Source organism: Lycorma delicatula, chromosome 2 (genome assembly GCF_047948215.1).
Source record: "Lycorma delicatula isolate Av1 chromosome 2, ASM4794821v1, whole genome shotgun sequence".
In the NCBI taxonomy this organism is placed as follows: Eukaryota; Metazoa; Arthropoda; class Insecta; order Hemiptera; family Fulgoridae; genus Lycorma; species Lycorma delicatula.
In genome coordinates, this window is record NC_134456.1 from 136,862,897 (window position 1) to 136,889,211 (window position 26,315).

At 32.6% G+C, this 26,315-nt stretch overlaps 1 protein-coding gene across 2 annotated transcripts in view; it reads left to right on the forward strand.

Moving 5' to 3' along the window:
- LOC142319240 (FAST kinase domain-containing protein 5, mitochondrial) overlaps positions 1–26,315 on the forward strand; it is a 45,695-nt gene that overhangs the window by 4,087 nt on the left and 15,293 nt on the right. For both annotated transcript variants that reach the window (XR_012755145.1, XM_075356283.1), the window contains exons 2-4: positions 12,845–13,109; positions 21,907–22,110; positions 24,945–25,176. Coding sequence is in view for 1 of the 2 variants with exons in the window: in XM_075356283.1 (XP_075212398.1) it covers positions 12,845–13,109; positions 21,907–22,110; positions 24,945–25,176 (701 nt within the window). In the remaining variant the exon portion in view is untranslated. The remainder of the gene's footprint in view (positions 1–12,844; positions 13,110–21,906; positions 22,111–24,944; positions 25,177–26,315) is intronic.

Here is a 26,315-nt window from a genome sequence, read left to right on the forward strand (position 1 = left end):
ATGAATGTACATTGTTGAACCAGGTAATTCAAAACCAAAGGGTATGTTGTGGTTCAAGTTCTGAAAAAGTATAAGATACTATTGAAGAGAAGTGGAAAGCAATTTTTAAGGTGTTTCAAAAGACTGATATTTCATGTTGCAATATTTCTAAAATGGTTAAGTTTGCGATGTCTTTGCTTGGGACATCTGCTCCAGTCGAGAGAGTTTTTCAATTACGGGGAACGTTTGGCCTGCAGAAAGGGGTAGATTTTCAGTATCTACTGTTAAACATATGCTAAATGTTAAAATTAATTCAGAAGTTTCTTGTGAATTTTATGATGTAATTAAAAAAAAAGCAAACATTTCTGAAAAAAAGTTGTCTAGTGAAAAATACAACTTAATAAATAAAGTTTAACGTTTCAGTAAACTGTTAAGACTTTTAAGTAATTTACAAAAATATGTCTTAGGTTGGACTCAAAAAAATATGGTAAGCCTATTCAGAAGATATGTATGAATGTAAAAGAACTGCAGTCTTGTACAGTCTCAGGTTGACCATTCATGAGATGTGTGGTATTTAAACCCAGCCACCAAAAAACACGGTATCCACTCTCTAGTATTCAAATCCATATAAAAGTAACTGCCTTTTACTAGGATTTGAACCTTAGAAATCTCGACTTCGAAATCAGCTGATTTGCGATGATGAGTTAACCACTAGACCAGCCCGGTGGGCCTAGAAGTCCAACCTTTCTTTCTTTTTCTGTTCCTCCGGGAATTACCATTCAGGTATTACTTCAGAGGATGAATGAGGATGATATGCATGAGTGTAAATGATGTGTAGTCTTGTACAGTCTCAGTTTGACCATTCCTGAGATGCCTGGTTAATTGAAACCCAACCACCAAAGAACATCAGTATCCATGATGTAGTATTCAAATCTGTATAAAAGTAACTGTCTTTACTAGGACTTGAATGCTGGAACTCTCAACTTCCAAATCAGTTATTTGGGAAGACGTGTTCACCACTAGACCAACCCAGTGGGTTTAGAAGTCAAACCTACTGCTACATAGTTAAACAGTTTCCACCATATTAGTGTCCCCTGTGTTATATTCGCAATATCTTTGAAAAGAGTGTCTCCAAAAACAGTCCCGAGTAATTCCCCATCAGTGTAACAAAACCATGCCACACACAATCTCAAATTTTGTTGAAACACGGTACCTTTTTTCTTTTTATGGAGATAAAAGTTACCATACAAACTATTTTCTCTTAAACTCATCCGGTTTTTATTTATTTAAAAATGATATTTCTTTTCAGAGGCCTCAGATGCAATTTGTAACATTAAAAAAAATAGATTTGATTTTAGTCTGTCGGTCTTGATGTAAATTTGTTGTATTATAAAACAGTATAAGGATTTCAGGAAAAGGATGGTGAGGAAAATGTATCTCAAAGGATTATAAAAAGCCACAAAAATATTGTTTTAATTGAAATTTGAGTTCATATAGAAAAAAAGGGATTATAAAGTGAATAAAAATGTAATATCTTAGCCGCAAAATGCAGTATTTTATTTTTCAATATAATCCCGTTTACACCGATACAATTTTACCAACGTGTGACAAGTTTTTTTCAGTGTCCCGTCGCTGAAAAATTCTGGCGGTCTTACTCGGATCTAAGTGTCTACAGCTTCCTTCACCTGATCGTCGATGGTGTAATGATTACCTTTGAGATCTCTCTTGAGATGAGGGAAGAAGTGGAAGTCGAACGGAGCCAAATCCGGCGAGTTTGGCGGATGCGGAATAAGTTCAGCTTGCGGAGAGCCTCAGTAGTGGCATGCAATGTGTGAGGCCGCGCGTTGTCATGTCGCAAGATTATATCTTTCGAACGTTACATACTCGTCGTCTGAGGTGTCTTAACGTCTCAGTAAACCGTTCAGTCGTCCCGTGTTCCAGATACTCAGCCACATAAACACGTTTGGCGTCCCAAAACGCCGTCAAAAGAAGTTAATTCGCCGAGGTTTGAGTTTTCAATTTTTTGGGTTTTGGCGATTCGTTATGTTTGTCTTCCGTGCTTTGCCTTTTTTCTTTCGGGTCGTAATCATGTACCCAACGCTCATCCTCGGTCCCAGTATTGAAAAGTAATTCGTTTCCTTCGACTCGATAGCGCTGTAAAAGTTCTTTGCAACATTCGACACGACTTTGTTTGTGTTCGTCCGTCAGTTTGCGCGGTACCCATCGTGCACAGATTTTACGGTAATCCGATCGCTCGATAATACGGTCTACTCGTTCTTTAGAAATGCCTAACGGAATAGCGATGCGCGTTGCTGAGTGATTCACCGGTCACTCTGAAGCAAATCGTCCACCTCCTTTCGATGTTTTTAGTAAGTCACAGAAACCGATCGTCTGCTGCGAGGTGTGTCCTCAATAGTTGCTTTACTGGTTTTACATTCGCGAAATTTCAACGCTCACCTATTCACAGCATTCCTGTAAATCAGCGGTTTCACTACCGTAAACCGCTTTTAAACGAAGTAAAATATTCGTATGATTCACATTTTCTGCTGTTAAAAATTCGATCACTGCGCGCTGTCTTAACCGTGTTGACATATTGACCGTACTCGACTCCATTTTAACTGCTACTGAAAATAAATCGGTAAACGGATTACAACGCAGGTTGTCCAATATTTTTTACTCAACACACACACACACACACACACATACCTTGTGACGTCATAACATGACCGCCGATACAATATGGCGAACCAAAAATGGCGGTAGCACCACCACCCGCTTTCAAACCGACCGCTACACAACAGCTGTTCAACGGTGCTACCAACCTTTCATTTACCGGGAAATTCCCACAGGGAAAAAAAGGGAAAATCCAAGATGGTGTCTGCGACACTTGCGCTCTCTGGCGGCAGCCAGGGATACTAGTGACGCAGTAGCCCTATTTTAGCACTACTAACATAATTTTTTACTGATGTATATTTAATACGCATTAGAGTAAATGTTGAAAGTGCCATCTATCTGCCCTTTTACATTTCTAGTTGTTTTAACTATTGAAACCCACAGTTTTTTTCTAATTAAGTTTTGTTTCAACTTATAAAATCAAATGAGTTTTCAGTTGACAGCTTGAGGCAGTTCAGTTCATTCGAATTTGACGAAAACCCTTGAAAAATTTCAGATTACAAAGTCACATGATAGCGGTACCATCCATTCGTTCCTTACCATCTTATCCATTTAGGAAAAGTTTGCTTGAGATAATCTCTAACTTGAAGAGCACAGCGAGCAGGTACCCCATCTTGTTGGCAAATACAAGCTTGTGTAATATCTTGATTGTGAATATCATCGTTTTGTAAAATAAGACATGAATCACCTGTTACATTTACATTAACAACTTGACTGGAGTTCCCATATGGAGTCTGTCTTAGTTTTAGTAACAGACCAGTGAAAAATTTAACTCATCTGACCGCTACGTTTTTAACTAATACTAACTTAATATTTTACATAACTTTTAAATCTTAAGAAAGTAATGTAATTGATTTTGATGGCCCTAGGATGGGAAATCCCAAATGGGAACTAATGGCCTCCCAGTGGTGCTTAATGTTTTTTACTGTATTAATTCCATACAGTAGGAACGTTATATTTCTTATAAAAGAGTATGTAAATTGCAGATGTTAGTATGTTGTTGATTAATTAAACTTAAATCGTATTTTATCTTGCTTAAAATCGGTTACGGTTATCCATCAGAACAAGATTCTTTCTGGTAGGTCATTTGCTATGGGATAATTTTTATTTTTGTTTGTTCCAGCTCTTGCTAGATTAAATATGTAATTGCTCACGTTTCACACATAAATAAAATACATGGATAAAACCACTGTAAACATTCTTTTTAACTAATAATTATTTGCAATAAAAAAAAGTGCTATCAAAATATACTCTTTTTTACAAAATTAAAAAACTACTGCACATCAAAAAATAAAATTAAGTTTTATGAAAAATATAAAATGTATCAAGATAGGGTATGTAATAATAATTCATGCAATCTAAGTAAAATAAAAGAAAAGTGTTAATTTTTTCATTTACGTTCTGTAAAAAACCAGTTTTGGCAATAGAAGACTGAACATGCTGATTACTTAATATTCACTCTTGGAACTTTCTTCCAAATTTGGTGGAGCATTGTAACATGCGATTCAATGAGTAGCTTTTTATTATTAAGTAGAAGTAGTACTCAGATTTAGGCTTTAAAGCCTGATATTTAATTTCTAAAAATTAGAGTAACTATTAAAACTTAATGTAACAGGGCTATTGAGTATATAGATTTACAAGTTACAATGTAGCGCACACATGTACATGAAAAACATGCAACAAAGAAATGCCATATGGAGTCTCCTTGTCCTACAGATTAACTGTTCATGAGACTGCAACTGGAATTTTATGGCCAGTTAAAAAGGGCTCGAAACATTGAGTGGTAGTTAGGTTGTTAAGGAAAGAAGATCCTGAGTTTTTTCTGACCAGTTCAAATATTAACTCCAGGTATGTTGTTTATTCTACATAATTATATGAGGATTTTTATCAGACACATTTATGAAAGTTTACTAAGTTCTTTAGTTTGAAGCATGCTTCATCAGACTCATTGATCCTGTGCATTTCGCAAAAACAACTGCAAATATTGACAGCCAGCAAGCGACGATGAGCGGCCTTCAGCGCTCGATAAGAAAGCACGCTACAGTCCTTCTTCGTTTATACAACGGGAGTGTCAGACTAAACACAAGAATTTGAATTTCATCCTAAAAATGATGGTGGTAAAGATCTGAGTAAACGTGACAAAGCTTATCTGATGTCGGTGCAAATTTTATTAACTTAATCATGATTAAACGGTCTTGCTAATGAGTGACGAAGAGCATTTCCATTTATCGGGCACAGTGAACAAACAGAATATTCGTTACCGGTCTGTTATGAATCCTAAGCAGCTTCATATTCGTCCTCTCCACAATACAGGTGTAATTGTTTAATGTACTCTCTCGGATGTTGGAATTACAGGTCTTACTTCTTCGAAGAGAAAGGGTGTGTGGTAACGGTCAATTCTGATAGGGTACATAACGGTGTTACAAGATTTCTTTGCTTCTGAACTGCTTCATCGTCATGGGATCGACTTGAATGTGCGCTGTGGTTCCAACTGATGGAGCGGCAGCCCAGAGTGTTTGACCACCCAAGGTGTTGGTTTGAGAGATGTTTTCAGGTCATGCGTATTCCCTAAGGAGGAGACATCGCATGGCCGGCAAGTTCTCCAGACCTGTCAGTATTAGACTATTTTATCTGGGGGTATCTAAAGTCTAGAGTGTTCATTAGTAGACCTTTCCTTTTTTCCTTTCTTTTCCTGTTTAGCCTCCGGTAACTACCGTTCAGATAATACTTAAGAGGATGAATGAGGATGATATGTATGAGTGTAAATGAAGTGTAGTCTTGTACATTCTCAGTTCGACAATACCCGAGATGTATGGTTAATTGAAACCCAACCACCAAAGAACACCGGTATCCACGATCTAGTATTCAAGTCCGTGTAAAAATAACTGGCTTTACTAGGACTTGAACGCTGGAACTCTCGACTTCCAAATCAGCTGATTTGGGAAGATGCGTTCACCACTAGACCAACCCGGTGGGTTTCATTAGTAGACCTAATAATATTAACGAACACAAAGCCTCCATACAAGAAGAAATCAGAGCGATCCCAGGCAAGAACGATGCTAAATCTGCAGGAAGACTACTACAGTGCATAGAAAACAGTGGAGAACATTTTGTTTATGTTATCCAAAAAATTGAAGTTACGCCATTAAACGGATTATATTTGCTGTAATTACATATTAAAACATACTTAGATTAATAATATTTTGTATTTTTTTTTTTTTTTAATTTTAACATAGGTTACTGTGACTCACCCTATTTAAACATTATAAAGCGTGTTTGGCTGTACACCTGGTTTATGTCCACACGTACGGTAACCATATTTCCTCAGTCAAAATTAGGTACAGGTCATGAGAAACCACCCTTCATTTGGGTTTAATGAGAACAAAGAAATATTTCCTTTTTACAGACAAGAATTTACTTCTTATTACAAAAAAGATCTAAATCGGTCAGTAGTAATGTTGCTATTGGCCACAAAAAAAATAAAAATATGACAAGTTCAGATAAAAATTACATTAAATAAATATTAAAATGCAGAGTTTACAGCTTTACTAAAAAAAATTTATTAAATCAATATAAACGAATTGTTCATCAACTGAATACATAATTAAATATAATTAGCACCCGTTTTGATGCAGTATAAATACGAGTTATGTTCTGTGTTACCTGTAGAAAGTTTTCATGTAAGACTATACACGTCGGTAATAAGACGTAAATACGGGTGGTCTTCTCTCTGGTTTGATAAAAATAGGCGTGAACGATGTATGAACTAACTTTAATATCGAAATTATAAATTGTTGGTAAGAATAGATTGTTTAGAAATACAAAATTAAACAAAAAGTTGTAGTCACGGGCGAATGTTGACCGGGTGGGACAATTTTTAATAATGACGAACGCCCAGATGCAACAAAACAAAAATAAGCTTAAAGTTTATTTGAAAATTACACATAAAATTAAACTGTGCCATCCGTTCATGTTGAAATACATGAGTTACCGTTATACAAACGAGCAAAATAGATACTGTAATAATGGTTTTATGTAAGGGAAATATAGAAAGGTACAAATACTTAAGTGAAAAAGTATTTACTTCCTATTTTAGTAAAAGTTTATTAACATCAAATGTAGTATATACTGAACAATAAAAATTGTTACTACTTTTTACTTTTTTTACTACTCTTTATTCACTTCACCAAAACAATCATTGGTGTATATCTAACTACCGTTATTCGTAGTACATATATAAAAATGAACTGAATAGTTTTGGAAAGAATTAAATCATCTGATTATTACCAACAATAAAACCATAATTTTTCTACCTTTACAGATTTTAAACCTACATACAGGCGAAAACTGACTTAGCCCATGGTCTACTAAAGGCAGTTACTTTTATATGAATTTGAATTCTAGATCGTGGATACTGGTGTTCTTTGGTGGTTGGGTTTCAATTAACCACACACCTCAGGAATGGTCAACCTGGGACTGTACAAGACTACATTTCATTTACATTCATACATATCACCTCTGAAGTAATACCTTACGGTAGCTCCAGAAGCTAAACAGAAAAAGAAAGACTAGTACACACGTATAATAATTATATGTTTCGATTTAACTGTAGCTTTATTTTTCATAAATTAAATGATTTGCCAATTTTTTCATAACAAAGATATAGTGACTATATTTTAAAATCAAACTGATCAGATGAAGTTTATTTGATCATATTTTTTTGTGTAGTGGGTTCGAAAAGTAACTATACCTGTCATGTAGTAGCACAATAATATGTAACATCGACTTAGCTTGTAGTAGTTGACAGAAATGTTCCCCGTGAATATCTATAAGCGTTTCTTCTTGTTTTTGAAGACTAACTAGTTTTTAATGTGAAATATTTTTGGTGAAATTACAAACTGCAGCTTGAAGTTACAACAGGCTATGGAGATTTCCTCAATGAAAATTACATTTTACTTAACTCCAGAAGTAAAAATCCGGTGGACTTAAGTTCAGAGAATGAGGTGGCAACAACTCTTAAAATTGATTCCACCTCTGAAAATCTCTTGCAGTAACTTCATGTATAGCCTAGTTGTATGCATGGTCATACCATCTTGTTGAAAACAAACATTATTAATTTCACCCTCAGTTAACTCTCCCATGAAGCGGTGAATGATTTCACAATAATAAGTTGAATTTATTGTTTCTGCAAAGAATATTGGACCGCTATTCTTCTCTTTAGTATTGTAATCTACACCCCAATCTTCTGGTGATGTAGAGGAATTTCATGTAAGACATGTTGGTTGTTGGCAGATCATATATCTGAATTCTGTGCATGCACATACCTTAATAAATGAAAATATGACACATCGGTATAGTAAATGTTGCCCAAAATATTGTCAGAATTGTCTGCTAAAAACTGTTGAGACCATTCTGGCTATTGAATTCACTTTCCACAATCTTTGGCCAATAACTGTTGAACCCCTTTCTCTTTAGATGGAATGAAACTGAACTTCTTATGAACTGCCTTCTGTACAATTACAACACCGATTTTTTTTTTTCTGTCTGGCTGATTTTTGCATTAATTTGTTACTAACGTTGCATAGCAGTTTTTATATGTTACAGTTTTTCTTCATCTAGTATTGATGGGTTCACTTTTCATACTCCTTTACCAATCCTGTCTCCCAAATTTCTCGATTAAGGCTCTTACACTAGATGATTAGGAACCGATGATCCCAGAAGTCTTAACAGTAGATTGGTCTTTCACTGGTCATTTGTACTCACAGTGTTCACAAAATATGTATTCGACAAAATATATTCGCTGTTCAAAAGTTAGCACTGTTCTGATCGCACACGGTCTCAATTGTTCAAAGGTGATGAACTCACATTGAACAACAAAGAACCAGACACACACCTTCTTGTATTAGGGGCACCACCCTGACTAGCTCACAGAAGCAAACTGCACACAATGCAGGATTACCAACCTTTGCAGAAAAATTACTTTCAGCACACCAAATATAATCCCTTAACATGTTATTGTGTTTATATAAGTATATAATACTTTTTGAATGTACTGTATACCAGTGATTAACCTTTTTAGTCCATGACTCCCAAAAAATAAAAAAAATATATAATGAATATTTAATGGAACCCCCCCCCCCCCCCAAGCCACAACCCAATGAATCCTAGTTAAATCTGTTTAGCATCGTTGGTAGCAACAGGTATGAACATGCATGCATGAAGTGTACAAACATGAGCAATTTACATGTTCCAACTTAATGTGTACTTGCTCCTTGTAATTTGGTCTGCTTGCATAATCTTCGTTCCGAGAGTTATGTTCAAAGATGCATATGATACATTCGAACACATCATGCTCTCAGCAGTATAAAAAAGAGATAAGGGATTGCAGAACATCAGTGTAGTTTTGAATGTGAAGCATGTGTCTGGCGCCTTAAGTTTTGAAAAGCGTAGTTTCACTGAAAATAATAATAATTGGCATTAGGGTATTTTAGTATGCAGTCAAACGACGTAACCATTCATTTTGTTTTAATTAGATTGCTGTGCAAAATGGAAAAATTTGTGAAAAAACGAAGCAAGCCATCTACATCCACTGAATCGATTTGTAAAAAGACAGTTATTTAAATTATGGTTTTATCTCATTGTATGGAAAGCCACAGTGCATTGTTTGCTTTCAAGTTCTCTCCGATGAAAGTATGAAGCCATCAAAATTAATTCAATACTTGGCATCTAATCAACCAGGTCATAAAAGTAATCACTTTGAAATTTAAAAAAAAAAAAATACATACTTTGAGAAGTCAACAACAAGCTTCTATTTATAAATCAAACCTTACTGATAAAAATATATTTGGAGCATCTTATCTCATAGCATTAAGGGTAGCTAAGATATCCAGACCCCATACAATCGCAGAAAACCTCATGTTTTTTAGTGCATTTGATTTGGCCAATGCTTTAATAGACGTGCAATAAGAAAAAAAAGAAAAAATTCCGCTTTCTAACAACATGTGTCAAGGTGAATCAGTGACATTGCTGCTGATCAGATGATACAGCAGCTGAGTTAAAGTGAATTTTTTAGTATTTTTTTTTTATGAATTAACAGATGTGGCAAACATTTTTCAGTTCTTATATTTTGCCAGATATGAATGCGATAGGGGCAGATCAATCATAGAAAATATGTTGTTTTGCAAATCAGTACCACCTTTATGCAACAGGACAATGTTTTTTGATATTTTTTAATGAAGTTACTAAAAACTATAACATAGTTGGACAAAATGTATTACAGTATTTAATGATGATAACAGTTTAAACAATAAATAAACGCATCCATCTCATTAATTTATTTTTTTACATGTACAATTACATGTGTACTTGTAAGAAATGATTTTTTCTCATAAAATGATTTTATTACTCTTTACGTGTAAAGTTGTAGGGTAATTTCATGACTCCTCCTTCATATCATCAGAACCCCCAAGTTGGGAAACATTGCTGTGTATAATATACATACATGTATATATATATATACAGAAATATAACAATATTGTAATTGTTCAGTTCCTAAACTGCAGACATAAGTCTGAAACCAGCACAACAACTATGTAAAATTTTCAGTAAAATCAAATGCATAAGTACACAACTTTTTCAATTCATACATACATTGCTTTCTATTCTTTGTCAGTTTCTTAGCCTCTACATATCCTATGTTCTACAGCTTCATCTTCAGTTATTTTTTTTTTGTTGTAGCTTTTATATTGTGTTTAAAAATGGATGTTGACAATTATTATGTTTAATGTAAGATTCTTCTTTGATTTCTTTGACGTAGCTCACATTCCCCTTCCCTCGCCAGTTACTTTCCTTTTGTGTCTTACTAAGGCCTCACATTACTGTCAAATTCTCATCTTCTCATTTTACCATTTTACCATATATATATATATATATAAAACCATTTTTTTATATATATTTTCAATTTTAAGAGCATTAACTTGTATTGCCGCTAATAAATTCAAATGGTGTGATGTGTATGTGCACGTAACATTTTCTTCAACTTTAAGGAGTTGTGGAAAACAGTCTATTAAAGTCATCACTGCTTGCACATATAAATTTTCAAGGTGATACTCCTTGTGATGTTTCAAGTAATGTAGAAACATCACTTCATAAGGAATGTAGATTATCTACCATCTTTTAGAGGACTCTCTACATTCTTATTCATTATTACTTTTTTCGCTGCCTATATTCTTGTTCATTGTTACCCCTTTCCATAAGGTCTTTTTTTAGTTTAGTGTTAATTATAATTCTGCGGCTAAAAATCTTGTTCAATTCTGTTTATTTTATCCATTTCTCGTTTTAAATTACCTTACCTCCAATTTTATTAAACTTATAATTTTCTGGTTCTTGTATCTTTTGGTGACTTTCTTTTGTTGTCCCCTCCTGGAGATCCACTTTGAGTCTTATTTTATTCTTGAAATATTTATCCAAGAAAATGCAATCTTACTTAATAAAAGAGGAACAAACAGTACTGCCATAGTTATCCATTACTTTCAGACTATTTGCTCCATCAAAAGAGCTAGTAAGTGTTTACTTAAATAAATTGTAAATAAACACTTGTTTTTTTTTTAAATTAATACATACAAATATCCCCAATGCATTTTTAAACATAAGTTTAAGTTATTTAACCTTAAAGTCGGGTAACTTTAGACAAACATGAAAATTTAATATGCAAGTATTTCTTTTTTACGATCTATGACAATTTTGTTTATTTTCCCCCTCTTTAAAGTGATCAACTTAATGATGCTTTATACTATTCTTATTTTTAATTTTATGACTAGATCAACTAATTTTGTAAATTTACAGCTCTAAAATTTGTATTTAAATCGTACTGTTCAGTTTAGTATCTTTATTAGTTGAGCTATTCTGCTTTTAAAATTAAAATGATACAGAACAAATTACACTGGACAATCGATAAAGAATGTAACAAACTTTCAGGACATGTTCTATTGATGAAAATAAAGAAGAAAGTTCATATAAACTTAAATTTGGAAATTCTTCATTAGTGAGTCTCAACTGGCAAAAGATTTCACCTTTATTTCTGTGCCTTTAGTAAAATTAAGCCAGACTAATTCTTGAGATTCAAATTATGGGAGAAATTTAGTGGTTTTATTTGAAATCTGACCAGAAAAGTTGAAAAAATAGGTCTCGGAACTGTATTAACATTAAAACACTAGAAAAATAAAATTTATCTAATGCTCCTACTTCAACATATGATGTGTTTTGTTTTTAATTAACTTCAAAATTCTTATGTTTTTATTTAGTTTCTGAGGACTTTATTCATACAGTTTTACTCAAGAGTCAAATTCTCCACAAATTTTATTTAAAACTTTTACAATTTTATTATCCATTTAAAAAAGTTATTTTATGCCATACATTTGTGTGTTTTTCTACCTAATTTTTTTGTCCTGTACCCCAGATTTTTTGAAAACTGCTAAAGATGTAGTTCTGGAACCTATTTTTTTCAGGTCAGATTTCATATAAAACTACTAAATTTCTCCCGTAATTGGAATCTCGAGAATTACATTCTGGCCTTGTTTTGTTGAAGGTACAGAATCAGGGCGAAATCTTTCCCTAGCTAACATTTGCTAATTAAGCATTTCTAAACCTATGTATATATGAACTTTCTTTATTTTCACTAGTAGAATATTTCCTGAAGGTTTGTTAGATTCTTTGTGAATCATTTGTTTTTCAACATTAATCGTTAATTTTTAAACCAGATTTCAATATGATAAAATATTTACTTAGTAAAATTTACTATTAGATAATTAATAGAATTAGATGAATACATTTCAATTGGTGTATAAATATATATTATATAGATCACATCAAGATTATTAGATCTACTCCTTGGATAAAAAACAGAACTGCTCTAGCATTTCCCAGGATGGATCAAGGAAAACCGTGGTAAAACTGTGGTCAGAGCAGCATCATAGCGTACAGAATCAATAATAAAATAAAAAATAAATGAGATAAATGTCCACATTACGTATTTAAAACATTAACACACAATTATAGATATTTGTCAAGGTATTAATGGAGATAATTTGATCACATATTTATATACACATTGACAGGATGAAGAAAATTTAGAATTTTTTACATACGCACATGCATTGATACGTACATTCTATTTTTTAGTTTTATTTTTCAGATTGCAAAAGCAAGGTTTAGTTCAATTGATGTTTTACTTAAATACAATAAGACATATACCAAAAGGAGAATCCAGTTATGAACTTGAGTATTTTTTCAGTAAATTAATTAGGTCATTAACAATTGAAGAAGTTGGTATTGTGTGTGCTGGTTTCTTTAAATCTCAAAGTAGAATATCAACAGCTGAGCTGATGAATGATATTATTGAGATGTTAATTGAGCACTGTGATAATGTTGACCGTGTTACTTTAGCATCAGTGGTAAAGGTGAGTATTTTCTTTTGTATTACATTATTGTATCATGTATAATTAATTAGCATTATAATACCTGATTTTTGGGATATTACCTTATATATGTTTTATGTGCACTAGACAGGATACAAACCCACTGCATTGGTCTAGTGGTGAACGCATCTTCCCAAATCAGCTGTTTTGGAAGTTAAGAGTTCCATCATTCAAGTTCTAGTAAAGGCAGTTACTTTTATACAGATTTGAATACTAGATCGTGGATACCGGTATTCTTTGGTGGTTGGGTTTCAATTAATCATACATCTCAGGAATGGTCGAATTGAGACTCTACAAGACTACACTTCATTTAGAGACTCATACATGTCATCATCTTAAGTAATACCTGAATGGTAATTCCCGGAGGCTAGACAGTAAAAAAAAGAGAAAGACAGGATACATAGTTCACTGATTAGTCCTCAGACAGGATGTGCCCCACCTCTCACTCTGTGTGTGTGTGTGTGTGTGTGTTTTTTGTGTTGGTCAGACAAGGATAGGAGAAAATCAGAAGTGAACTAACTATACATTTATTGGCCTAGATCCCATTTACTGATAATAAACAGACAAAAGTTGAAGAAAATCAGCAAACTATTAGGGGAATTGCCCAAAAATGTTGAAATAAGATTATTAATATCTCAACATGATATTTCATCCAGGATAATTCTTATTTTTACAATGATGCTTTGAAAATAAATATGCTGTTAGAGCTTGAATGTGATATGCTATCCCGCTCTTCATAAAGTCCAGTCTTTGCAACATTGCAGTATCTTCTTTATTGCCTCTCTGTAATGTATTAACAGGCGATCAAAGATATTTTGTCTGCTGAAATAAAAAACTTCCTCAGTGTAAGAACAAGGCCATTTTGGTGGAAAGAAACTGCACTGAGAAATAGTGCACCAGGTCACTTCATTGTACTTGGTAAATTGATTATAGCTTTGAAATTTCAGTTTATATTTGAACCCCCTTTCTATATAAACTATTAAAACAAAATTATTCATCTGTAATGAGCCGTTTTCATACTTTATAATAATATCCCCATTTCCTCAGGGGGTTGTAAACAGAATGAGCAGTACTGTAACTCAGTGAGGACATTGAAGCTAACCTCTTTGAGAAATTGTTTATCTTCTTTTACGTTGTACCTTAATGAGTAGCTTGTACTTTCTTTTTATTTTTATTCCTTCTATCCTTTCCTTCCAGATTTACTTTTGATTTTACTATAGTGTGCCAACTAATTAGACAAATCAATTTTTACTTTTCTAGCTATAACCCTATTGCTGCTATATAGTCGCTATAACTGTAAAGGTTTAATATATTGATTGTACCAAAATGTTGATGTTAATTTTTTTGCAAATGTTGACATTTCACTTCCCCCTGAGCCCAAAAAAATCGGGTGGGGCTGTGTCAGGTCACACAACCATTGGTTTAAGGTGAAACATTACAGACCTTGGATGAAGTTCCTCTGAGCTATAGATCGACCAACTTATCTGTAGAGTTAAATGGGAGCGCCAACATCATATTTTTTTAACAAAACTGAAAGTCTCCAATGGAAAATTTTAGTTTCTTCATTTAGCCAACTCTATAGATAAGTTGGTCAGTCTGTATGTCAGCGAGTCACTTTTAGTGTATTGGATTGAAATAAAAACAAGACATTGACTGCGTACTAAATTTAATTTTAACATAAAACAGACACCAAATGGTACATGATATATTTATTTAGACTAATATTCAACGACTACTTTGTTCAACATTGGTCTGTGATATGAGATCCAAAAGACATAAGGTATAATATGAAAATCAATATGTCTGGTGAGCATACAATCAATGGTGGTGTTGCCCAGTGTTGTTGGTTCTGCAGACACGTTGTTGAGGAGGCTGAATTCATTCATGAAGTCAGTAAGGGAGCTGTTGTGTTGTGAATCGTTATTGAAATCGCCACAGAGAATGATCGGACTCTCCAAGAGCTTGGTCTCGGTCGAGAGCTTGGTAATAATCTTATCAAGTTTGCTGAATATGGCAGGAGTGATTGATAAAGACATAGCTTAACATCTTCAACCGACGCTTTGTGATGTGTATATACGGCACCGAGGGTAAACAGCAGATGATCTTCGACTTTCACGTCCACCAGTCCATATGTTGCCGATGTTATGTTTTCTCAAGGCGGAATTGCCACACAGACTGATGGGATCAAGGATGATTTCTCTGCAGCGTGTGAAGCTTTGTAGGTTTCTGTAGATTGCAGAACCTAAGGCTGCAAAAACTCACACAATAGGCAGTTCGAACAAGGTACATTTTTGTACCCTGCTGCTACATTTTCACCAGGGCATTTAGTCTGAAGAGGAATGTTGCGAGCTTTTGCCTGCTTTAAATCTCTGTTGAACCAAAGTCAGTTACAAACACTGCAAGATAGACCAAATGAATAGTTTTCAAATACAGATTGTTTTGAAGCGTTTGTCCGCTGCACACCAATGGTCCTGCATCGCATCAATTCAACTGATGTTATATTCATCAGCCCAGGGACGACAGATGTATGGGTGTTATCTTCAGTAGTTATGTCCATTAGCTCGGATGCAGCAACGGTAGAGGTGCTTGCGCCTTTCACTGAGTGTGCCATGCCAGCTTTGCGACACTCCCGAAACAGTCTCACTTGCTCGGCACTGGACTTTGGGGTGTGACTTTAACATTGAGGTGTGTGGCCCATAGCCTCCCCTTTCCAACAATATGCGTAATTTATATTTCCAGCTGGCTTTTACACAGGCTGAGGCTGACATATTGAATTTTTATACTTTTTTTACATGTTTACTTTAATTTTTTACTCATAAATATTGTCCAAAGTAGATTTATTATTACTTAAATCGATCTGTCTCAACAAACTCTGAACACAAATACACGAATCACCGTGCTATCACATCTAAATCGTGAGCTACAGTGAATGGAATTGAGTGAGAGTGCCAATTTTTTGCCAATCTGTGCTGTGCCCCCTCCCCGCCAACCTGTTCACCAGTGATGCAAATTCAAGGTCGTATCGGCGAGCTGACCGTGTAAGTTATAAAATGACACCGCATGAGAGTAATAGTTAGGGAGTTTTTAAGGCAGGACGATATAGAACTTTTTGTTACACTACAAATTTCTGTTCTGGTACCCATATGTTTCAGTGTGATTTTATAGACATTTCACATCAAAAAATTAAAAAAAAAAAAAAAATAGAAATTTTCAGAAGATGTATGGAAGAAGTATGTACACATATATTTTCTGTGTATGTTTGTTGGCTGATATTTTGATTAATATCTTCAGACTGGCACAACATGAATTCTTCGAAAATAGCTCAAAAAATGGCTGCAATGGGGTATTGGTGGTATTAAATTTTGAGAAAAATTAAAAAAGAAGGATAGTTTTTACCATTTTAAATTTTTTACTTTTTGTGTAGCGGTTGTAGAAAATTGAAGTTTAATATTAAATTATTTAAACTTAAAAAAATTTAAGTCAATCACAATTGGGGGGAAGGATATCCAACATTATTCCTACACAGTTTTCACCTTTTATCTCCAAAATGGGTTGACTAAAAAAGTTGAAATTAGGCTCTATACATCCCAGTTTTAGCATACTTTTTGACCATATTGAACAAAGGTTCAAAAATCATGGTACCATTTATTTTTTATTTTTTCCCCAACAGGATGTCCTGGGAGGTTTTGGCCTAATTAACCCAGTATATCAAAGTAAACAAAAAAGTTCATGTAAACAAATCTCCTATCTCACTTCATTTTCCCTCTGTCTCCAATCTTTTTCCTTTCTGTACAACATGGCTGTCGTGGTAGGTGTCTGCCAAACTTAAGGACTGATTCAGGACATAAAAATAAACAAAACCTTCATATAGATAAATACATTTTATCTAACTCACTTATTTTCCCTTTGCCGTTTTTTGTTTTTCCAATAAAAATTTATATGTTGAGAATGGATTGAGATACTTAAATGAAATTTCCATCAGCATCAAAATAAATAATTTTGAAAATCCCAGAATGGCTGACATTCAAATTTTTTAACATTCACCAATGTAAATATTGTTTTATCAAATAATATTTTATTAGTTAAATTGTTAAGCCTTTTATTTTAAATAAAATGGATTAATAAACAGCTGGGATATGAATGAAATTTTTAAAATGTAATGCAAAAATTATGAGTGATTAGATGCATAAAATTTATAAGACTATAATTTCTAGTCTGCATCCCCTCAGACAAGCGGGTAAGGTGGTACCCTATTTTAGATTTATTAGTTTTCTTCTGATATCATTAAACAGATTTTATATTAACCCGCTAGATTTAATTAAAATAATTTTATGTAAGGAAATGCACAACACGTTATTAATTTTTACACAGGGTAACTTGGTACATTCAGTACCAGCTAGTGAAATATTGCTAGAACCTCTAGGAACACTATAAAAACTGATTTCTAAAATTGTTTACCAAATTTGATATTTAAGATCATTTCCTATCTGTATTTCATAATTTATTTGATTGATTTTAAATAAAAATAATTGTTAATATTTAAAAACCTAATGGTTTATTTGAAATAAAGGTTTGTCAGAAGCAAAGTTGGGGAAAGTTAATCAAACCTTAGCTGGCTTTTTTCATTAAATTTCTATTTTACTGGAATTGAAACCAGTTTTAATTGCTTTTGGCTATTGCAAGAGATTGACTTTCAACTAGCTGACCTGTTTTTTGTTTAACTGCAATTTGTCTCCGTTCAGGATGAGATTTTGTAGCGGTGTATATTTTTTGTTGATCATTTAGTTACATTAATGTCACTCCTAAAAAAAGGCCAGAGATTATTGCTCCGACATCTTAATTGTAGACACATCGTCTGTGCCTACAATTGTGAGAGATATTGCTGCATTTGGTTTAGGAACACAGTGACTTAGAAATGGTTTTTCTAAAAAAAAAAAAGAGCACATGTGAACAAAAAGGTAAAACAACTCCTATGATGGATAAAAAATTATTCTACAAAATAATAAAATTCATCCTCAGAAGTCAAGTAAGACCTTCACAGACATTTATTGGCTACTGTTGTCAGCATTGATTCGTCAGGCCACGACTTAGGCTTATTGAGGCAGAGTGAAAGCTAGAAATCCAATAAAAATAAAAAATAAAATAGTTGTTGATACTTACATTGAAGGAAAGCATTTTCTCTTGGGCCAGAGATGATAATAATCTTGAAGTTATGATGACTAGAATGTAATAATCAGGGTTGAATCACACTTTTTTCTCCAAGGATTTAGAACAATTAGACACAGCGGTGATGAACCGGTAACAGCTGAACATCTTCAGCAGACCATTAAGTACTCTCCAAAAAGATTTTTTTTAATTATTTCACATGCAGTGGGCTGCCAGTCTCACTATATAGAGCAGTTTTAAAATTTACTATAATACACTTTAAGGTGAAAGTTATAAAAACTTTACCTAAATCTGAACTAGCTCTTACTCTAAATCAAGATTCTTCAAAATCTGCCATCAAAAACATAGTTTTACATCATTTGGTATGGTGAATGGTTTCTGGAAAGGTATTGAAGAACTTTTGGTTTTTAAGATATGTTCAAAGAATGCGATATAAATTGAACATTCTTTAAAAATGTAATCCTTATGTGTTTTTGAGTTCAAATGTGTCATAATTTTTACATTTAGTGTTTTTACTTTAAATTTTGTCTTGTTGATGATGTTTATATTTATAATGATTATGTCAATGGTAGAAAGAAGTACTTTGTGTCTTCTTTGCGTCCTGTTTGTCTTATATAGTAGATATTACAGTTGGAGACTTAAGGTAAATTTGCAGACTTTAGATAAATCAGATTTATCTATAGTTTTTAGATTGGAGGTTTTTAAATACTCTTCAGATAAATATTTAAAAACCTTTTTGGGTATTTTAAATTTTGATTTTTTAAGAGGCGTGTTGATGGCTCCACCAACATAGTCACTGTTACTGCCTGTGTAATGTGACTGACTGCGATGTATCTCTGGTTACTTGACTAAAATAAAAGTAATTAAAAAATGGAAAAAAAAGAGAAGTGAAGTACAGTCACCTCCAAGTACTGTTTGTCAGGTAATGTTAAGCCAGGCAAAATATACATTTACCCGTGTGAAGAATGGGTGATCAGTTATAATTAATATTTTTAAGATGGAGGCTGACTGTTTTGAAATCCACATTCTTAGATTACTAAAAAAATATTTTTACTTCCTACACTGGCCAAACTGTTGCTCTGAAGAAATTACAATACACTAATATTTTTTACAAATTGAACAAGCTTTCATTTTTATTTACCTAAATAAATATACCGTGATTGCGATGGGAAATGCAAGTAACTATATAGCATGGGCAAAGCTGCAATGGGGGATGCTAGAAAATTATTTTAAATACCATACGAATAGAACAAACTTGACATATACCTTTCTTATGTTCTTTTATATATATATTTATTTTATTTATATTTACGCATATATGTAAAAGAACATGTTGTGATTGATTCATAATCAACACCCAGCAAAAACTACTGAAGATAAACTGATGAAAATCTGTATGTACTTTCTTCTTGCAGTGCAAGTGTGGACTTAAAAAATGTTTTTTTGGAAATTCCGAATTCAGAGGGTTAAAATTAGAGTAACAAATAAATTAATTATTTTTTTCATTTTTTTTTCATTTCTCAGTAACAAGTGAAGATATCAAATTGACTTTTAGTGTATGTAATGAATTTCTAGATTTTTGAAATTCATACTTTAAAAGATTAAAATGGATTTTTGATTTTTTTTTTAAACCCGACCATTTTTTTAAATTTTATAACAAATGAAAATATCAGTTGATTTTTGGTGTATGTAATCTTCATGTGTTTATCTAAAAATTAGTTTCTATATATTTAAAAGATTCGACCTTGGAAAGGGTGAAGAAAGGTAAAAACCTTTAAACAATGATTCCAATTTTCCTATTTCCGATTATACTAAATGATATATTCACTAGATGTGGGTTTGAAAATACTTTTCAGATAAATATCTAGAAATCATTTTTGGGTGTTTTATATTTTAATATTTTAAGGGATAAAAAACGTAAATTATTTTTATCAATTTTGCTGTTTTTTACGCTACCACTATTAAATAAATCATTATGAGATTTGGTAACATGATGATGACAGTTTATGTTTGTAATTCTCATTAAACGTAATAAATCTGGTTATTAAACATTAATTCTGGTTTGTAAATCTAAAAACCAGCTAGTGGGTTTTGTTCTGACCAAATTGTTGCTCGGAAGAAATTACAATACACTGTTAGTTTTAGGGGGCGCAGAGCTTCCTGGCTAGAAGAAAGGGCAACTGAAGCAACCCCTGACCTATATAAACACTCTCTAACTGTGACAGGAAATGCATGTAACCATATGTTGCAGGCGAAGCCGCAATGGATATATGCTAGTATATATAAATACACTGCTTTTATCCAGAACTGATTAGTGATAACAAAAATACAAGAAAAAATATGTAATAATAATTCTCATTAAAACATATGGTATTGTACTTACCGTATTTTTACTTTTTCCTTTACTTTGTAGTAAATACAAACTTTAAATTATTAAAAATATTTATATTTGGCAGGTTGTAATTTAAACAATGATTATTTTTTAAGTTACAAGTTTAATTTATATGGTGATTTTAGTTAATTTTAGAATATATTTAACTTAAGAAGATACAATGATCAATTTCATTAATAAAAAATTTATTAGTTACTATATTTAAAAATATTTATTTTCCATTGTTCTTTCCTTTCTAATAGATCTGAATAACATTTCACATATTTTTTCAAACCCTCTAACTATTCGTTATGCACCTTAAAATTGCTCTTTCCTGGTTAAGCCTCACACCCTCAACTTTAGCCTGGTAGAATATTTGTCTCATTTCATGCAAAATCCATGTTAACAATGATCAGTCAGTTTAAAGATTCTCCAGTCATGTATGTTGAGTCGACATAAGTCGATTGTTGTAGGTGACTTACCACCTTTTTTTTTAAACCTCATGGTCTACTGTTAGGTATTGCTTCAGAGAATGAGATGAATGATTTGTAGCGTGTGAAAATGACATGCCTGACCAGGATTCAAACCCAGGACCTCCAGATGAAAGGCGAGACGCTACCATTTGCACCATAGAGGCCAGTTAGGCGACTTACCACCTATCATTTATTAATACACCTTAGCTATTGCCAAGAATAACAATCATTCATTCAAAGCATACTGGTTTTTTGTTGTCTCTTCTTTAAGCCAAATATGGTTACCTATCAGGATTGTAACCATCTTAAATGGAAGTGATATTCAGTCTTGAGGTAATTAAAATTAAAAAAAAAAAAAGAAGTGAGCATTTAGATAATTAAAGACTAAAAAAGATTGATTATGGATTGTAGCAGTTAGTAGGAGAAAATTAGGTGGAAGGGTATTTGTGCTGTGCTGACAACTTGTAAATGCTGCATGACAAGAATCCATGTTTGGAAAACTAAATTACTAGAATTTACCATACATGTAAATGGTACACATGTACTCCTCTACTATGTACTATTTATGTATTATAGTATATCACATTTGTTATTAAATTATTGACTACATTTTTTATATCTGAAAAACTTATTCGGATTGACAAAATAAACTTTGAATTAAAGGCAGTGAAGCAGAAATGAGATTAAGAATAAACTTTAGTTAGCTAAGTTTTAATTGTATTAAGTGAAAATATTTCTTATTTACAATTTATATTGTTTTTAATTTCAGTTTGTGAGATACTCACAGAAAAATCAAAATATAGGTCACATCATAAAGTTATTAGATAAGTTATCGACTATCATGGATAAATACGGCTTGCAAGTTAATGTGCATATAGCTTTAATAACTGCCACAAAACATATCTCTCATCCTCAGACTTTTTACAATCTAATAGAACAATTTTTATCGACTCCGAAAAATGCGAGGTTAAAGGTAGGTATGAACATTTACACTATCTATAATAATTATAATTTAATAAATGTATTCATTCGTCCTTATATTATTTTTTATGTTTGAAAATTGTTTATTTTTTTTTAAGCGATACTGGCTGATCTGTCAGATCACAGCCAGTGATGAAAGATGAATTTTTGTACCATGTGAAATATGCTGAGCCCAACTGGGATTTGATCCAGGACTATTATCTGATCAAACCCTGCAGTGTTATGCGGATTAATGGTTTAAACTGTAAAAATTCTGTATTAAATATGTTCACCTGTATATTTTATCACATTTTCACTCTTTTTGGCACAGATTGAATTAGTTTTTACGTATTCTTTAAATTTTTCATCCTGAAATGATGTACAGATCACATTGCTAAATTATTTTGTTCGTTATCATGCAGTCTAAATTTCCTGTTTCTTTTGCAAATCCTCTATAGGGTTGAGATCAGCCAAGTTTACTTGTTGATGTAACAAATTAATATTATTGTCACTCATAATGTTTCTTGCCACTTTAGAAGATCAGGGAACTGTTGTCAGAAAATTTTTGGTGTAAGAGGTAGAATTCTGTTTTTAAAATCATATATATTTATGTATTCATTATTCCTTCAAAAGGAACAATACTTTACGTCCTTCAAGGGAAAGATATCTTCAAAACATTTTTTTTGCCAGATGTTTCACTGACCGAACATTGTTTTGCAAGAAACAGATTCTCTATTTATCTGCCTTCAGATAACTGTGGATACCCTTCTATAATGAATTGCATTTCATTAGATAAAATCACTTTCAACTAATCTTCAAATATACACCGAAATTTTGTCATACAGACTGAGGAAGAAAACTGATTGTGGTGGGGTGCTGCGGGTAGTTATTTAAAACTGTATAAAGGGGAGCAGCTGACTAGTCACACCTGTAGGTCATGTTCCCACATCAGTACCAGAATGTCTGAGCAGGAGGTACAGTCATCCGTTGTGCACAAATTATAATCGTTTTACCCTTCTCCAAAAAATGGCATTGAAGATTATGACGTGCATGAAAGTGACCGTACCTTTCCTGCTGATGGAATGGTTTTTTCCTTCTTTGGAATCTGTTTCCTGACTGCAACCCACAGTTTTGAATATAACTTGGATATATTTCACATAGTAACAGTACAAGGTGAAAAGATAAAGATGCTACGATTTGCTGATGATATAGTAATTCTAGCCGAGAGTAAAAAGGATTTAGAAGAAACAATGAACGGCATAGATGAAGTCCTACGCAAGAACTATCGCATGAAAATAAACAAGAACAAAACAAAAGTAATGAAATGTAGTAGAAATAATAAAGATGGACCACTGAATGTGAAAATAGGAGGAGAAAAGATTATGGAGGTAGAAGAATTTTGTTATTTGGGAAGTAAAATTACTAAAGATGGACGAAGCAGGAGCGATATAAAATGCCGAATAGTACAAGCTAAACGAGCCTTCAGTAAGAAATATAATTTGTTTACATCAAAAATTAATTTAAATGTCAGGAAAAGATTTTTGAAAGTGTATGTTTGGAGTGTCGCTTTATATGGAAGTGAAACTTGGACAATCGGAGTATCTGAGAAGAAAAGATTAGAAGCTTTTGAAATGTGGTGCTATAGGAGAATGTTAAAAATCAGATGGGTGGATAAAGTGACAAATGAAGAGGTATTGCGGCAAATAGACGAAGAAAGAAGCATTTGGAAAAATATAGTTAAAAGAAGAGACAGACTTATAGGCCACATACTAAGGCATCCTGGAATAGTCGCTTTAATATTGGAAGGACAGGTAGAAGGGAAAAATTGTGTAGGCAGGCCACGTTTGGAGTATGTAAAACAAATTGTTGGGGATGTAGGATGTAGAGGGTATACTGAAATGAAACGACTAGCACTAGATAGGGAATCTTGGAGAGCTGCATCAAACCAGTCAAATGACTGAAGACAAAAAAAAAAAAATATTTCACATGTATAAAAATATTTGTTTAAAATATGATAATTCAGTTCTTTTGAGATATCTTTTGTCTTAGTGACTTCATGCACTTTTAATCTTTTATCCTTCCTCACCATATCATGGATGTTTTTCGATATTCTAAGCAGTTGTAACTTCAGCAGGCCACCTGGAACATTCAATATTATTTGTATACATATAACCGCTCTGCAAATAACCAAACTCTTTAAACTATTCTAATCAATAGAGGTGACTTACCGTAACATTTATCCAGTTTGGCTTTAGTTTTCTGTGCAGTTTTGCCTTTTAAAAAATAATGTAGGAAGTAATAATTTTATCACAAAATTTTCTTTCATCGACTTTTCACAAATCAAAATACTTGATCTACTCAAGTTGTTGATCGACAGTCAACAGAATTAATTATGAATGAGTTTGTTTGATACTTGCAAAAAATTATCAGTCACCTTTCATACAGATTGAAACAGAATATAAAGAAATAAAATTATCTATTTGGATGTTTAGTTCTTAAACATGTATGTTTTTACATTTAAATTTTACATTGTAAAAAAAAAAACACTTTTCCCACGTACAACCTCTCTAATGTTGCTGGTAATTTGATAAGAAGTAGATTTATCCGAGGTTGATAGGCATTCTTTAATATGTTAGTGGAAATAACAGGGTAAACAGTACCGCTCAAGAAGTCAAGATTCTATAACAAAAAAGAGAAAACTGGTCTAGAAACCTTATCCACCTCTGTTAGAAACTCCAATTATTTAACAATATTGTTACAAGACTAAATTTTAACACAAAGGACCAAATGTAAAACGTGTAAACTAGATTGATTTATTTTTCAATGTGTGCTTTTTATTTGTTTTAGGATATTGAAAAGATTATGTTAATTATATCACTATTTAATATTAATACTAAGTCGGCGGATAAAGCATGTCAGTTAATAATTTCTGAATTAGAGAGTAAAGAACGAGAATGGGAATTGGATAAACATGTTAAATCTTTAATTAAGTGTCTTTGTCATTTGTCATTTAAAAACTATTACAGTGAAAAACTTACATCAAGAGTTTTAGATGTATCATTAATAAAATCAGAATTTGGTAAGTAGTACAGTGATTCAAGTAGAACTTAGTTTTATATTAATGTAATTAACATTACACAGCCTAACTGCTGTCTATATTTTACCATGTTAAGAGATTAAAGATATTTTATTGTGGTTATTTTATCCATTTTTTTTTTAATATCGTTGCAATTATAATTTTAATTTGCATTTAATCTTATAATAATCATTTGCGACTTATAATTAATTTATTTTATTAATGTTAAGATACTCAAGTGTAAATAATAATTTGTAAGAAATTTGATTGTGTAATCTCTCAATATTTTTTATCGAATTAATAAAACATAACACTACATTTACCTTCTGCGGTTCCTTTTAAATGGTTTTCTGTTAAGAAAACTCATTTTAAATTATTATTTATTTATTAAAACGTGTTATTTATTGAAAATTTTTTGTTATTTATTTCTATCTAAATTATAAAATTTATGATTAAATGTGGAACACATTATCTGATAAAAGGCCACCTCAGGTTGTATTATAAATGTTAATCCTATGAAGAAAAAAAAATCTGCATAATGTTTTCACATAATTGCGGCATTAATCTGTGAACAGCTTGAATATTCTCTTTAAGCGCTTGAACTGTTTGTGAATTATCGGCATAGCTCCTTCACAACACCGCAAAGGAGAAAGTTAAGAGTTGTTAGGTCACACAATCCAAGCTACCAGTTGATGTATCAGTTTCATGACATTATCTGTATTAGGAATTTGTCATGCAATAATGCAATCATTGAATGGCTCATAGTACCACCCTGCTTGACATAAATGTCAGTCACACCCATTTCTTCCAATTTAGGCAACAAGAGGTTGGTATCTTTCAGTAGTACTCCACATTGACTGTAACTGCAGCACTTTCTTCATTCTCAAAAAAAAAAAACCGCATGATCACACCTCCAACCCAAAAGCTGCACCAAATAGTCACTCATTAATTTAGTGATATCACTCAGTAATTGTTGAGCCCCCCACAATGGGGCTCTGAAAACCTGCAATATGATCATTTCTCATTTTCCTGGCTGGATCGTGGGAAACTATAATAAAACCTTGATTAGAAGAGCATCATAAAATAAGCAGTTATTTATAAAATAAATAGATATGGTTAAGACGTGTTTTAATTCTTTAAAA